The following is a 16325-nucleotide window of genomic DNA, read 5'->3' as shown; positions in this document are numbered from 1 at the left end:
GCATAGAGAAATAAATGAACTTCTGAGAAAAGAAAGTTTACAGAGATTTGTATTCCCCCATATTTGCTAGATCTCAGCAATTGTGGGACCTTTTTATTGCCAAAATGCATGAAAACACTGAAAGGAAGATTATACAAAATTAGATAGGTCATGGAAAGTGATATTCATCAGTGAGGCATCCCTAAAGATGGGTATGCTGAGGTTTTCTGATCATGGGTACAAAGACTTAAGACATGTGTAAAGGATAACAGGGAATGCTGTGATGGATTGAAAATGTTTAGAATATGTATTACGCATTTACTTTTAGACCTATTGCATTATTTATTGAACGACCCTCGTAAAATAGATAGCCGTGTATTATAGCTTGCGCGCCATGTAATGTGTCCGTATTGTTGTCTACACACTTGTATGTTGTAACCGCTGCATGATTATAAAATCCAGTCATTAAGTAACAATGATACCCGAGGCTCTATCCTTCGTAGCGTGTATTTTTTTTTTTTTGCTTTTTGAAGTGTTTTCAATAAATATTTTTCAAAAACAAAATAAATAATAGTAAAAACCAAGGGAAATTAATATGACTATAATAGAATCTCCTAAATGTGTCTTTTTCTAAAAAAAATTTTTATTGAACCCTCCATCATCAATTAAGGTTAAGAAAATAGATATATATCAAACTCTGCAGAGCTATATATCCTGGAAACACATAAATTCAGAAAAACGCAAATTATTTTTTTCATAATATATCTTGTTTTCTATTAACTTTTATAAACCGCATCGATTCAAAGGCGTTTATAGAATAACCTTATCTATTCTTTTTTTTAAATGTTAACACTTAAAGGGTGAGTTCACAATGCATCGGACACCTTCTTACTTGAAGAAGTTCTAGCAGTATCGCTTCCAACCAAATACTATTAAAATGGTATTTAATATGTATTATGTGATTAAAATATAAATTTGTGACACAGTTTTATGCTATTTATTAAGAAAATATTACTAATAAATGATTTTTTTAATGAGCCAGAATTTTTTTTTTATACTATTTCCCATAAACCATAATGCTTTCTAAACTGCTTTCTACAAAGCAATATTAAATGCCACAATCTTTATTATTTTTGGTGGGTGGGGGGGGGGGGGGGGCATTCCTGTATTGTATTGACCTACTACCTTTACATTTATTGTTAATTTGCAGTTAACTCTCTCTCTCTCTCATTATAAATCAATATTCCCTACACAAGATTATGAACAGCAACACCGCTAATAGCCTAAGCTTATATTTCTTGGAGATATAAGTTCAGGATGACATGATTTTTCCATCAATTCTAATTTTCCAGCATATTTAAAAAAGAGAGCAGAAAATATTCTGAATGATGACCAGTTTTAGTTTGATGACAGTGAAGTTGATAAAGCTAACCCAGCATCCTTTTGGTTTAGTGCGGATTATGGCATTTATTGTATATATTTTTTAGCACAGAAACAATTTAATTGCAAATGTACACCGATGTCCCTCTTACACTGATATATATTATAAATACTGTACATTATCAGATGGTGATAAGATTTTCTACAAGAAATGTTTATGAAATCTAGTATTACAAATGCTACAAAGGTCTGTCATTAAAGGAGAGTTATCAAACAGAAAATAACCCTTCTAAGTATTACATGTATTCTAATAACAGAAAAAAATATAAATGGAGGTAACTCTTTCTAGTTATCCCGAAAGCAAAATTAGAACCAAAAAATCAAGTAAAGGCTTTAATTTTTATTATTTGTACCATGAATCATGATAAAAAAAAATATATTTTCAGAAATAAAAACCATGAATAACTTTCTATTCGCGAGAACTTTATTTTTGGGTAATTACGCAAGATTGTCTGCTCTCAAAAAATTCCTTTTCATATTTTATATATATATATATATATATATATATATATATATATATATATATATATATATATATATATATATATATATATATATATGTGTGTGTGTGTGTGTGTGTGTGTGTGTGAGGGTGTGTGTGTGTGTGCAAAAATTTTTATGAATTATGTTCAACAATAACGACAATGCATTAAAATTTTGTTTAGCTTATAAATGCAAAATCGCTACCCTGCAAAAATAATTTATATAGTGATTTACAGAAAGCTTTATATTGCTCAACAATATTAATTACTTATAAACCAGCCGCCCGCGTAGTGCAGTGGTTAGAGCGTCTGCTCTAGGGTCGCGAAGTAAGGAGTTGATCCTTACATCGCGGGTTCGAATCCCACTGTGGGATGTGGAGACCGGTCCTTCGGATGAGACCGTATAAATCGAAGTCCCGTGTCGCAGTAGGTGCTGGCACGAAAAAGATCCCTCACGGCTCAATGGCCGTAAGTGCTGAGTATAGGACAAAATTTGCAGCTCTCCACCGGCAAGTGGTGGCGACTCCATATGAGTGACAAATTCTCTAGAGGGACGTTAAACAACATAAAAACAAACAAAAAACTTGTAAACCAAGTTTCTGTGTATTTCACAAATTCATTTTTATCACTTCAACTCATTGCAAAGCTTAATTTTTTAAAGTATAGCTAAATAAAAGCTCATCTAAATAAGAAAAGCAATTTTAAAAAGAAATCTTGAATATCTCCTACTTGAATAAAAACACATCGAAAATTTACCCCAAACTTGTATAATTTTTACAAAGTTTAGAATAACTCATACAAAGTAATTGCTATAAAATTTATACTAATTAACTATTGTGTTGTTTATAGAATTGTACCTGTTAAATGTTTATTGTTCAGCTTTGATATTAATCTTCGCTGTAGATATTTTTGAGCTATTTACCTAGATATAACATTGTATTTTAAGGTTTATTACTTGTCACTATTATAAATAGAACGAGTTTAGATTTTTAAAAGTTTTTTCTGCGCTCTAAATGCAACCGATATTTAGAAAATGCAATCATGATATGAAATGGTCAGACCCCCATTTTGGATTTTTTTTTTCCGATTTAAGCTTTTTTTAAAGACAAGCATTTCATACGACTAAGCATTGACTTTTTCTTGAAAATAAATTTCTTATTTTTTCTCTTTTAACCCCATCTAAATTTTGCTCACTTATGTCTGCATCTTATCTCCCATTGTTATGATTCGAAAAGAAAGAGAAGTTGAGCACTACTTAAGATGGCTGCATCTGAGTATGACTAGTCATGGCTCTAATGCTTTTGAAAAGAAGACATTGTAAAAAAAAAATATTTCCTGTTCTGGCTTCATACATGATTTGAATAAACTTGAATATCTGTACACATTTATAACAATCGGAAATCACAATAAACCAAGTTAAAGGCAAATGATAACTTTTTTTTACCTGGAAACATTTTCACAACGGATCTATTTTGAACAAGGCACACAGCACAGGGTACGTCATGGTAATAAAGAGAGGAAAAGCGACTCTTGAAGGTGTCCGTTTCGTACTCTGCTCCGTATACATATGCCTTATGTCCCTCACTTCCATCCTTGTAGACCCCCCACTCTGGATCCCTCGGTAAACAAAGGGGATCTACAGCTGCTCCTTTATGATTATAATATGATCCTCCAGCGTATCCTATAAAACAATGGAAGCCTTCATACAAGTAGCTTAAGTAAATCATCCATAATTTTTTTTTTTACTTATTTTAGAATGCTTTATATTTATAACAAACATTTACATTGTACATAAATATTAAACTCTCATTAATAAACGTCTTTCTGCAAAAACAAAATTTTGAAAAACATGTCAAAGAATGAAAAAAAAAATAAATTTACAAATAAAGATAAATTAACAATTAAAATGCATGCATAATTATGATTTATTCACCGGAATAAATTAGTTTTGCATTAGATGGACACATCTTCTTTCCCCATCTTGTGTAAACAATGTTTTTTTTATTTCCTTTACCTACGAAAACAAAGAATTCCATTTTTATAACATGGAATGACAAATACTAAACGTCAATACATACAGTGTTCCTGGTCGTATGATACCTTCATCCTGTACGCTAGCGTTTATTTCCTCCTTGAACTTTATCATGGATGTCTCAATGACGTCAGTGAAACTTTTTAATTCCCGCCTTATAGCTTCTACCTGATACGCTCCTAGAGCAGACGACAGCTGTCCTGTTAGGTAACCCTGTAATATGTCTTTACAACCCCCAGTCTGTGCCTCTCCCCGAGTCACGTGAAGAAGACACACCAAGACCACATAAAACGCCAGCATCTGAGGAAAAAATTAAGGTATTCATTGATTGAGAATTCTTAATAAAATATGAATAAAAATACTGTGTATTTCCTGATCATTTTGTATGCATATAACTTATTTGACTTCTTGTCCTGAAAGAAGATTCCTAGATTTTCATATAGAGGAAAAATATATATCTCCTTACATCCATTTGATGAATGTTTCCTTATAAGAGAGAAATGTGATGTTTGGTACATGTACATGTTTATATTCATGCACCAAATATGCTTAATATCTGATAACAACCAACGCAGTTTGACCTCAAAGTTAGACACGAAGAAAATAGATTAAAATGTAATTTTACACCGATGTAAGGCCCACTAAATTTTACTTAAACAACTAAAATTCAGAGTAGTTAGCAAAAGGAAACATTCTTTAGTAGCAATCTATGACACATATGAAATGACTTATGTCGTAATAAACCCTTCATACACATTTTTAAAACTGCTTGCATTATAGAACCATTAACATCAGATCTAAAATTGGTAAATTAAGAAATATTACATGGTGGTCATAAAATTATAAGAAAATAAAGTTGTGAACAAAGAATACGATAGTATTTAAACTGGTATTATCGCATATATAACCTAGTGAAATAATGTTTACCCCTAAATTTTATGATTTTATGAAAATGAAATTATTTACATCCATTAATTATTTTTAAAATACCGAAAGATAAAGGTGTGTATTATATATGAGCTCTAAGGACAATGTATATTTCACAAACAAATTACCACTATAACACTAGTGCTTACTCTGACAAAATCCATAGCACTTCCTTGTGTAGAATATATATATATATATATATATATATATATATATATATATATATATATATATATATATATATATATATATATATATATATATATATATATATATATATATATATAAATTGATCTATCATGAAAATGTCAACCCCCCCCCCCCCCCTTCATATTATATCATATCATATCATATCAGGAAATCATTTTATTACATTCAATCCAAATCAAACATAGTGCAAAACCTTAGACAATATTGAAAACTTTCATTCCAGAGTTATTTTATTTGATATGTTTAATACCATTCTCGACATACGAGTGATTCTAAAAATAACTATCTATGTGATAGTATTTCAGACCTAATTTTGTGAAAACTAGAATCCTTGTTTTTAGAAATGGTATAGCTGTTCCTATTTTGAAAATTTAATATCATTTCGTACAGAAAGAGATACTAGAAATATTTTTGTAAACTTAAAGATGGAATGTTATTTTAGTTTTAAACTACAGGGACTTTTGTGAATAAAAATAATATATATCCAAATCGGAGCAAGCAAAGGATAGGAGAAAGAAAGCTATATTGTATCAAACGGAGGACTACGTGTATATATTTGGTGCATACTTGATATCATTTAGCTCGTTCTGTTAAATATCTAATTTCTGTAAAATTCAAGGTTATGCATATAAAGACTTCTTACTTCTTAACGCAGACGGAAAGTTAAACCAATAAAGAAAAGAGTGTGTATTGCCATGAAAGCATTATTGGAATACAAATATAAAAGAAGTTTAATTTTGTCATTGACCAACTATGTTGTTCAGTAGAAGCGCCTATGAAATATATTGTTGAAGACCTTCTGAAACTTTATATGCGAATAATTGTAAAAAGTACTAATTGTTTCCAAATACATGAAGATAGTTCGTGTAGTAGACATATATTTGGATTTTGTATGACTAAGATAAAAGAGAACAATTTATGTAATTAATTAAACTCAGACCACTTCTACTAATTGGCAAATTGAAAATAAGACAACCAAACTCAGAAAGAGGGAAAATAAGTGTATATTGAAAATTCCACATCAAGTAAAATCGAATTCAGATTCCATATACCCCAGAAGACCTCGATAAATTAATGAGATACTGGCAAAGACATTTTCAAAAACACAAGTGTTGAAATCCTAGCAAAAAAGATATTAAATAAAATGAAAGAATTGATGTCACTAACACAATTGGCAAAAAAACTATGGAAAAAACAATTTTAGAATGCAAACACAAGTTTGCAAAGATGTAAGCTTCTAACTAAATATCAGGGACTAGACAAGGAGGTCGATCATAACTGAAGGCAAAAAAAAAAAAAAAGAGAGAGAAGATTTTATCAAGGAGGTTGCGTGGAAACTGAGCGTAACGAGGATGATTGAAGACTTTTATTACATCACAAAAACTCTGAGAAAGAGAAGGTCTGATAAACCCATCCTAATTTTAAAAAAATGTTAGTAAAGCTAGATCTAGAGAAACAACTATATAGTTGAAAAAAAAAACACTTCAAGAAGTACTTGATAGACCAAACTTTACAGGACCAATAACAATTACCTAGAGAAAGACCTGAATGCAAAAGCAGTTGGAAGAAAAGAAGTGACAATCTGAAAAAACAGCAGGAATTAACGAAATATTAATACAGCTTTAAGAAAGAAGGACAACAAAATAGGGAATAAGAGACCAAAAAAAAAAAAAAAAAAAAAAAAAAACTATGAGAAGCAGAGATGGTCCCTAATTAGTGGAAGAAAGAACTGATTGTCAAACTTCATACGCCAAAGAAGAGAGATCTAAATCATTGCAAGATTCTAAAAAGTGTCATTTGGAAGAAATTAAAAGAAGGCAATATACAAAGTATCAGAGACAAACGAACCAGATTTATATCGATGAGAATCTGCACAAACCAAAAAAGTGTCATCTATAAAAAGAGTTATAAGGAAACTTTTTAAGACATTATGGAACCCCACTAAAGATCGACAACATAGTTAAGACATTGTACGAAGTCAAAAGTACAAATAATTCATAATAAAAACTATGACTGATAGAATCATTTATTGTAAAAATTGGTTTAACAAGGTTCCCCTATTACCAACACTCTTCCTGATGATTGTTGGCTGGGTACGCTTAACAACTCTTTACAAAGTGCAAGAGGAATTCAACCCCCTTTGGTTAGAAAATATAGACCTGGCCGAGAGACAAGATCTATAACCAGAAAATAACGTTTTTGATAGTCATGACCAAAAATGGAGGAAAAGTAAATTTCGAAGATGATATAGAAGAGTTTCAGTCAATTTTCGTATCTTAGTAACATTTAAGTTAAAGTAAGCAAAGGAATGCTGGCTTTTGCAATGTCAAGACAACGCAGTTCTGTTAAGGCTGCATAAAGGGGTTGGGGCCTAAATAATACAGGAAATGTGTACTGTGATATTACACCAAAAAAAAATTCCCCACAATACCAGAAAAAATGAAATAATTTGTGAATTTAAACTGTATAAGAGTAATGAACTACATCAAAACCTACCACTACATTCATTTTAGTCACTAGTTAAATCCCATACAGCAAGATATGAACAAGTCACTGAACGCAATGCATTTGTAGACATGACGTCATCATGGTAAAAGGATGACCGCACTTAAGGACATGCAAAATTTGCGACAAAATAAACTTTCAAAACAAGCATTTTTCTTTTCATTGCAAGAATGATCAACATACAATTTACAACTTTATGTAATTACGTTTAATAAAAGTGTGTATTTACGAAGTTCGAATCTGTTTTTGAAAGGCAGGGGTCATAACAATTTCTTGAATCTCCGTTCGATAATGAGGACGCCCACTTTTTTACTGACTTTATGCATAGTCAGCGCGTCGCCCGCGTGGCGCAGTGGTTAAAGCGTCTGCTCTAGATTCGCGGAGTAAGGAGTTGATCCTTACGTCGCAACTTCGAATCCCACTGTGGGACGTGGAGACCGGTCCTTCGGATGAGACCGTATAAACCGAGGTCCCGTGTCGCAGTAGGAGCTGGCACGAAAAAATCGTGTATGCTAGCATTCACTTCCTCCTTGAACTTCTTAATCAATGTTTCAATGACGCCAGTGAAGCTTTTGAATACCCGCCTTAATGCTTCTACTTGATATGCTCCTATAGCAGATGACAGTTGTCCTGTAACATATCTTTACAACTTCCTGTCTGTGTCTGTCCCTGAGCAAAGTGAAGAACCAGAACCAAGACAAAATAACATGCAATCATCTAAAGAAAAAATTACCTAAACAATATACATTTTTAAATGTTATTCTAGAACCCGTGCTGTTCTTTGACAATGAATTTTCCTATGAAAAATGTATATTCTTTCATCATTTCACATGTTTTTTTAATAGAAGATCTTTTCTCCTGGAAAAGATTCATAGGTCTAGGTATGGAATAAAACAAATCAAAACTTCTATCCTTACATTCTACCTTTGTAATGAATGTTCCCTAGATAAGAGAAAAGTGATTTGTGGTCAGTGTACATGTTTGTATTTATGCATTGAATATGAAATTTTTACAGTTAAAGATTAACATCTGATAGCCACCTACACATTTTGGCCTCAAACTAGACACGAAGATGATAGATTAAATTTATGTAATTTGACACCTTTGTAGGGTGTGCCAAATTGTACTAAATAAATAAAAAATAAGAACCAGGTTGTAATATTTAAAAAGTGCATATGTTTTGGAGGGTATCAGTTGAAATTGACATCCTGTGAAAAACAAGAGGCCCAGGGGCCACATCGCTCACCTGAGCACTGTGGCTGCGAAAAAAGCAAAAATCAGTTTAGTATTGCAATGCTTAAATGCATAAGTGGTCCCGATCTACCCCTAAAAGGGAGGAGGCTGGGGGGTATGATTTCAACAAAATTGAATCTACACTAACTAAGGATGCTTACACATTTTTTTTGACTAACTGTGATTTTTCCCTACAAGTTTAAACTTTCATTGTGGCCCTACCTACCCCGGGGGTCATGATTTGAACAAACTTGAATCAACACTATCTCAGGATGCTTCCATAAAAATATGACCAATATTGGCTTTGTTGTTCTTGAGAAGAAGATTTTTAAATATTTTCCCCATGTATTCCTATGTAAAACTTTGATCGCCCTCTGTGGCCCCGCCCTACCCCCGGGAGTCATGATTTGAACAAACTTGAATCAACACTATCTCAGGATGCTTCCATATAAATATGACCAATCAAGACTTTGCTGTTCTTGAGAAGAAGATATTTAAAGATTTTCTCTATGTATTCCTATGTAAAACTTTGATCGCCCACTGTGGCCCCACCCTACCCCGGGGGTCATGATTTGAACAAACTTGAATCAACACTACCTGAGGATGCTTTCACATAAATATGACCAATCTTGACTTAGTTGTTCTTGAGAAGAAGGTTTTTAAATATTTTTCCATGTATTCCTATGTAAAACTTTGATCACCCAATGTGGCCCCACCCTACCCCCGGGGGTCATGATTTGAACAAACTTGAATCAACACTATCTGAGGATGCTTCCATATAAATATGACCAATCAAGTCTGTTGTTCTTGAGAAGAAGATTTTTAAAGATTTTCTCTATGTATTCCTATGTAAAACTTTGATCGCCCAATGTGGCCCCGCCCTACCCTCGGGTGTCATGATTTGAACAAAATTGAATCAACACTATCTCAGGATGCTTCCATATTAATATGACCAATCAAGACTTTGCTGTTCTTGAGAAGAAGATTTTTAAAGATTTTCCCTATGTATTCCTATGTAAAACTTTGATAGCCCAATGTGGCCCCACCCTACCCCTGGGGGTCATGATTTGAACAAACTTGAATCTACACTACCTGAGGATGCTTCCACATAAGTTTCAAACTTTCTAACACAGTGGTTCTTGAGAAGAAGATTTTTGAAAGATGCCATAAATTTTTCATGAATTCGCAATTATCTCCCCTTGGAAGAAGGCGTGGCCCTTAATTTGAACAAACTTGAATCCCCTTCATCCAAGGATACTCTGTGCCAAGTTTGGTTGAAATTGGCCCAGTGGTTCTGGAGAAGAAGATGAAATTGTGAAAAGTTTACGACAACGACGACGACAACGCCAACACCAACGCCAAAGACAACGACGACAGACAACGGACAAATTTTGATCAGAAAAGCTCACTTGAGCCTTTTGCTCAGGTGAACTAAAAACGTGTTACCGGTTGTCAGGTTTGTTGCTAATTAATGTTGAGGGTAACGTTACAAATTGTAAAACGCATCTAAACCAATCCGATTCTAGTATTCAGCAAGAAAGTATAATAATGTTATAATGGCAAACATTTCCGCAATGCTACATGTGGCTATTATCGACATATATAAATAACACATTGCAAAATAAAACTTTAATTAACAAATTAATTTTTTCTAGTTAAGCATAAAGTTTGATAAGTTTTCAGAGTTAAATGATACATTTTTAAATTACTTCAGATTGATAATATGTAGAATTTTTTTTCAAGAAGATTTTGGATTTTTTTTTTTTTAAATGTTTTGTTATATCTTTTACTTTTTTGGACATATACTGGCTTCCATGGTGTAAAAACGTTTACCCGCACTACGATTTGAACTTGGTCAGTTCCATAAAGTTCTGTGGAGCAGCAACGAATGCAAATAAGATATAACTTAACTCACCCACAGTGTGGCCTAAACGGTCCAATACGCATTAAGGCTACAAAAGGGGGTGGAGCCTATTTGTACAGGAAATATTAGCTATGAAATCACACAAAACTAACAATTCTTTAAAATACCACAAAATGAAATGATCTGCTATTTTAAACTGTAGGAAACCATCAATCTACATCAAAACTTACTATAACATGCTGTTAAAAATATTATTTACAGATATTTAAGAGGCCATTAACTTGGATGCAATGTCTCCTTTATGGTTTTTTTTAAATATATCATCCGTACACTTCCTATTTAATTGAACTTCTTGCCGTATATTTGTATGCAAGTTTATCGGGGGGGGGGGGGGGGTATTGTAAGAGTTTTAATTAATCTTAATCGATCTAGTGCAAGGGCATTCACTCAATGGATCATCGTAAGTTTTTACAAATAAACTCTAGAAGTATTAAGGTATTTGAAATGCGCTGCGTTCCTGGTGAAATCTTGAAAATGAATTAATTATATCTATATTTAATGCAGTTGACAAGCAGAAAATGCAGGGTGTGGTTATATACATGTGATTTTAACAATGAAATAACAGAATCTATATATCTTAGCACTTTTCAGAAACTACATGCGTGATGAAAATATTTACAAACTAAACTTAGAATTTTAACTTGGTTATGCCCTTGCATTAGTGCAATTTATAGGTAAACTCAATACTGCAAGTACAGTCCCTGAAACGTTCTACTTTCCCATTTTTCCGTTCGCTCACCGTTCGTTCACCGTTCGTTCAGCGTGCGTTCACCGTTCGTTCAGCGTGCGTTCACCGTTCGCTCTCCGTTCACTGTTTTGCGTTCACCGTTCACAAAGCGTTCAGCGTTCGCTCTTCGTTCCGTTCACTTTGCGTTCACCTTGCGTTCAGCGTTCACCTATCGTTCAGTTTTCATTGTCATTCGGAACTCCGAAGTGAAAGGACTTATCTTTTTGTAGGTTAGGACTTACAGGTTTTTTAATTTAATAACTAACATATCGTGTTTGAAGAATCATTATTTCATGGAGAAAAATATCTACGATATATATTTTTATATTCTAACTTAACTAGTAGGTTATTTATCAATATTAGGTTATTTATCACTGGAAAATAAATGTTGTTATAAGCACATTCTGTACCTATGTAGAACGATGCTGAAATATTAGATTTAACTAAGGGCAATGTGCAAATACTTCAAACACTGCAACATTTTGTTGTTTTGTTAAAGACGACAAATCGTTAATGGAGATATAATTATCCAAGTCAAATAATTACGCAGCAAAATTACGATATTTATTTCTAACTCTTTTTTTTTTTCAATTAATACAGAAAATATGATAGAACTAGTTCTGAGAGTTATACATAGCACTGCGGATAATTTATTATCTTTGGAGCGAATTAAATTGATAGTGTGGTTAAAGGAAATATTTATTTAAATTGTAATGCACTACAGAATTTTCTCTACTATAATATGTAAAGTCTATAGTTATAGAGAAAGAATCTTTCTTCACCGTAACTTTATATGTTTGCCATTCGATATGATTAATACCCCCACTTTTCCCCCTAAATCGGTTACTTAGTCAGTATTGTATTTCCAGAATATTTTAATTAACATTTTTAAAAAAAGTTAAGGTCTTTTTTAGAACAAAAATTTCAGTTTCAAAACAAACATGCATCTAAAAAAGTCACTATACAATAGTAGTTCAAAATGTACACGTGTCGGCGGTGGTATTTGGAATTCGCAGAGAGTATGTTTCAAATTCAAGTGTTAATGCCCAATGTATTTTATTCAATTATTATTCAAATGTTGGAATCAAATCTAGAAATGATAAAAATAAATGTTATAACTTGTTGGAAATACTCGCACTTCGTCTTCGATGTGACGAAACTTCCACACCTGCACAGTGTCGAATGATTTTGATTGACAGGACAAGCACGTGGACTTCGTGTGAACTTGAAGCAATAAAATAAAAACGAGTATGACTGTCAAACAAATGGATATGATTTGTTGATAAAAAAAAAAGTTACTTTCACTGTCTGATATATTTTGAAAAAAATTTTTTGTTTGATATAGGTACAAAAAGTCTGTTTAATAAAAACTATAACAGCATATTACTTGAATATCAAGTTCTGAAAATTGAATTTATAACAAATAATATGAATATGTATCTTTGTATTATCTTGTCCGAGTATAATCACGGCCATCTACAGATAAATGTAGACGTTTGCTCAATAAACATGGCCGTAGGAACCGGGGGGGGGGGGGCACCCCTCCTCCACAATAATTTTGCCGATATAAAGATTATTATAGTAAACATAGATACTATATGCTTGTGCACCTGCAACAAAAAGTCTGATGACCTTTTTTATTTTTTTATTTTATTTTTTTTATTTATTTATTTTTTTTTTTTTTTGCTTGTCAGGAAATTTTTGGTAGTGCCCCCTCAACTATCAAATGAAAATGTATGGCTCCCCCCCAAACCGAATTTGCTTCCTACTGGCCTGAATAAATCATCATGAAAAGTAGAAATGACACATAATATATTATTGTATTAAAAATTTAAAATACGAGCGTATAAATGCAAACGTCCACTGACCTTTGTAATTATTTTTTTTTCATTACTTTACACGAAGTCGCTTTAACACGGAGATATATGAATGGATGTTACAACCACTTTAATTCATTCTATAAGTCAGAAGTTTTCTCTGATTTGTTATCAAATAAGAATAAACATTTTTATTTTCCAACTAAAACAATATCTCTTATATTTCAGCCTTCGGCAACAGTTGCAATGTTTTAATGCGATAAAAATCGTGTGATTAAAAACTTAATGTGCATGCATCGTCTTTCTCAGGACAATTTTGGAGAATTTATTTTATTGACTTATTTATTCATTCATTTATTGGTTTACTTATTTATTATTGATTGATTTTAATTTTTTTTTTGGCACCTGACATTATAAAACAATAAAATAGTTTCAATGCAAGGAAAAGATCAGAGGCATTCCGAATATATCGTTCATCTTGCGTTCACCGTTCGTTCACCGTTCACTTTGCGTTCGCGTTTGCGCTCCGTTCGCGTTCTGCGTTCGCTCACCGTTCACCGTTCACACGTCGTTCACCAAGTTGCGTTCAGCGTTCACATTTCGTTCACTCACCGTTCGCTCTGCGTTCGTTCAGCGTTCGTTCACCGTTCGTTCAGCGTTCGCTCACCGTTCAAGTGGGAAAGTAGAACGTTTCAGGGACTGTACTAAGGTTTTGGGTCAAAAAGGCCAAAAACCTCGTACTTTTTACTTTTTTGATTGCTCACGCGATCTCATGTATAAGTTGAAGTCACCTAGGGTTGCATCATATATTTTAACGCGTTTTCTGGGGACTGGGTAAGTAGTTTCTCAAATTTGCGTTTTTATGAATCTCCATTGCAACAATATCTTTGAATTCTACCCAATTTTTATTTTTTTTTTATCTTATCAAACAGTTACAAAATAGTTTTTTATTTGGACCTCCTAGAAAACTGAAGTCACATGATAAAAATTCATTTTCAGTAGGGTGTGATGGAATTAAAAGTGAATGAAAAAATTGCGTAAAGAATTTCAAGTAGGTGTTTTTAGACAATTTATTATCTTGAGAAAACATTGTAAGAACTATTTTAGTAAAACAAATGAGCTACTAAAATTTGGAACTCTCTACCTGGTAAAATAAATTCCAATACCAATAAAGCATCATTTAAAAAAGAGGTCAAGAAACATATAATGGACAGACTAAAGAAATTGTTAAAAGATGAATATATATATATTATAAGATATATTTCCCAACTGTTTTTTTTTTCTTTTTACACAATTAAGAAATTGTTCTTTTTACTACATTATTTCAATTTTAGATGCTTTTAAGTATGTATAAGTTTTTGCAATTTTATGTCATTTTATTTGAAGTAAGTATATTGAGTGTGTCATCATGCCAGTAATTTATACGTTACTGAAAGGACCCCATTGTAAATAAGCCATACTGGCTTTCATGGGCTATCCTTGGGTTTAGGCATATGCAATATATATTTACTTATATATGTATTTATTTGATTTATGATTACTATATATAAGATTTCTTATGCAATTTATGTTTTAAAATTCATTTCTTAAATCATGTTCATCTAGGTATTTTAATATGTTTATCAATTATACCATAATACTCATGTACATTGCCTATTCCTGGATGAAGATAATAATGATAAGAAATTACATTATAGAGTTTAGAAGCAGTTATAAGGATTTTTGTTAAACGCTTTAATTTAAAAAAAAATGTCTCAAATTCAGCTATATTTTCTGTTGAAATTGTCGCTCTTTTCCCATTGGCATAGCAACGTACATGTACAAGTCATGTAACAGAAAAATATAATTCAATTTAATAGAACACAGCAAACCTAACAATTAAGTCCTCTTCAAAGAATAGGTAATTTTAAACAATCATATGCCAACATTTGGGTGGATATACACTTTTATTATTTTGTCATGTTCTAAATTTTGAATTTACCGAGTGGGAGTAAAGTTGTCATGTTCTAAATTTTGTATTTACTCCCACCCGGTAAATTCAAAATTTAGAACATGACAATTTTATTATTTGCCCGATTTCAATGTACAAAGTTGTTCTGGTAACTAAGGAAATATTTTCCTTGAATATGACTCAATGATTTTAGTTGGGGTCACCAATTTTGTATTTCTAATGTTATCTGAGAGAGAAATAATCCATAGACACTATTTTAAAAAATATATTATCTGTACAAAACTCAATTTAATGCTGACACTTCCTCTTAATTAATAGATTGACCGATCAAGGATTTTCCACATTGTCATATAAAATTCGACACATAATCTATGTAATCATTCAGTTTTTTTTAAATATTTTTCATACACAGATCTAGAACTGCAGTTTGTAGAAAATTGCAGAAGTGAAGAAAGGAATAAAACGTTTTAACTTCTACTAAATATAAACCTGTCAGATGAATCTCTCACAACTTCCAAAAGAGATCTTATTCATGAGAAGACATTCGAAACTGAAACTAGGAATTTAGCCTGGGTTCACTTTATTCGCCGCAGATAAAACTAGGTTACTAGCTAGTTACATGTATAAATAGATGTAAACTAGCTAATATATATATATATATATATAAATATATATATACATATGTATATATATACAGTACAGGCCACGAGTTTTCCCCGTCGCACGGTGGAAAAGACACTGTGTGAAATGCCCTGTGTTACACCGTGTACACGGTGTGGCACGGTGTGTGTGGAATTGAAATACACAGGTAGGCACACCGTGCCGCACCGTGTTTAGAAAAATCCCAGCTAATGTACCCGTGTCGCATCCTTGCCCAGAAAATTCCCTCCGTGCCGCACCGTGTCCATAACATTACAGAGAAAAAGTATTTTGTTCTGATAAAATATTTTAAGATTTTAAAACAATTAGCGCATTGATTTATATGTATAATTATCTTTTTCTAATCTAGAAGACATTGACATGTGTTCTGAATCGTACTAATGATACATGTAGTAGGATTAAATATCAGTAGTAACAGAAAACTTAAATGGAGTTGAA

General features: G+C 32.3%; 2 protein-coding genes across 2 annotated transcripts in view; one reads left to right on the top strand and one right to left on the bottom strand.

The window, feature by feature from the left end:
• The window catches only part of LOC133186636 (uncharacterized), a 121494-nt gene that overhangs the window by 32407 nt on the left and 72762 nt on the right, over nucleotides 1–16325 (bottom strand). The window contains exon 2 of the mRNA XM_061321869.1: nucleotides 3346–3582. Within this exon, the coding sequence (XP_061177853.1) occupies nucleotides 3346–3355 (10 nt within the window). The 5' untranslated portion in view covers nucleotides 3356–3582. The remainder of the gene's footprint in view (nucleotides 1–3345; nucleotides 3583–16325) is intronic.
• LOC133187000 (uncharacterized) overlaps nucleotides 1–16325 on the top strand; it is a 240078-nt gene that overhangs the window by 168581 nt on the left and 55172 nt on the right. The window lies entirely within an intron of this gene.

Source organism: Saccostrea echinata, unplaced genomic scaffold (genome assembly GCF_033153115.1).
Source record: "Saccostrea echinata isolate AGI-Se365-2 ecotype Australia unplaced genomic scaffold, CSIRO_AGI_Sech_v1 ptg000014l, whole genome shotgun sequence".
Taxonomy (NCBI): domain Eukaryota; kingdom Metazoa; phylum Mollusca; class Bivalvia; order Ostreida; family Ostreidae; genus Saccostrea; species Saccostrea echinata.
The sequence above is the reverse complement of the archived record's forward strand: the minus strand, read 5'-3'. Positions and strand labels throughout refer to the sequence as shown.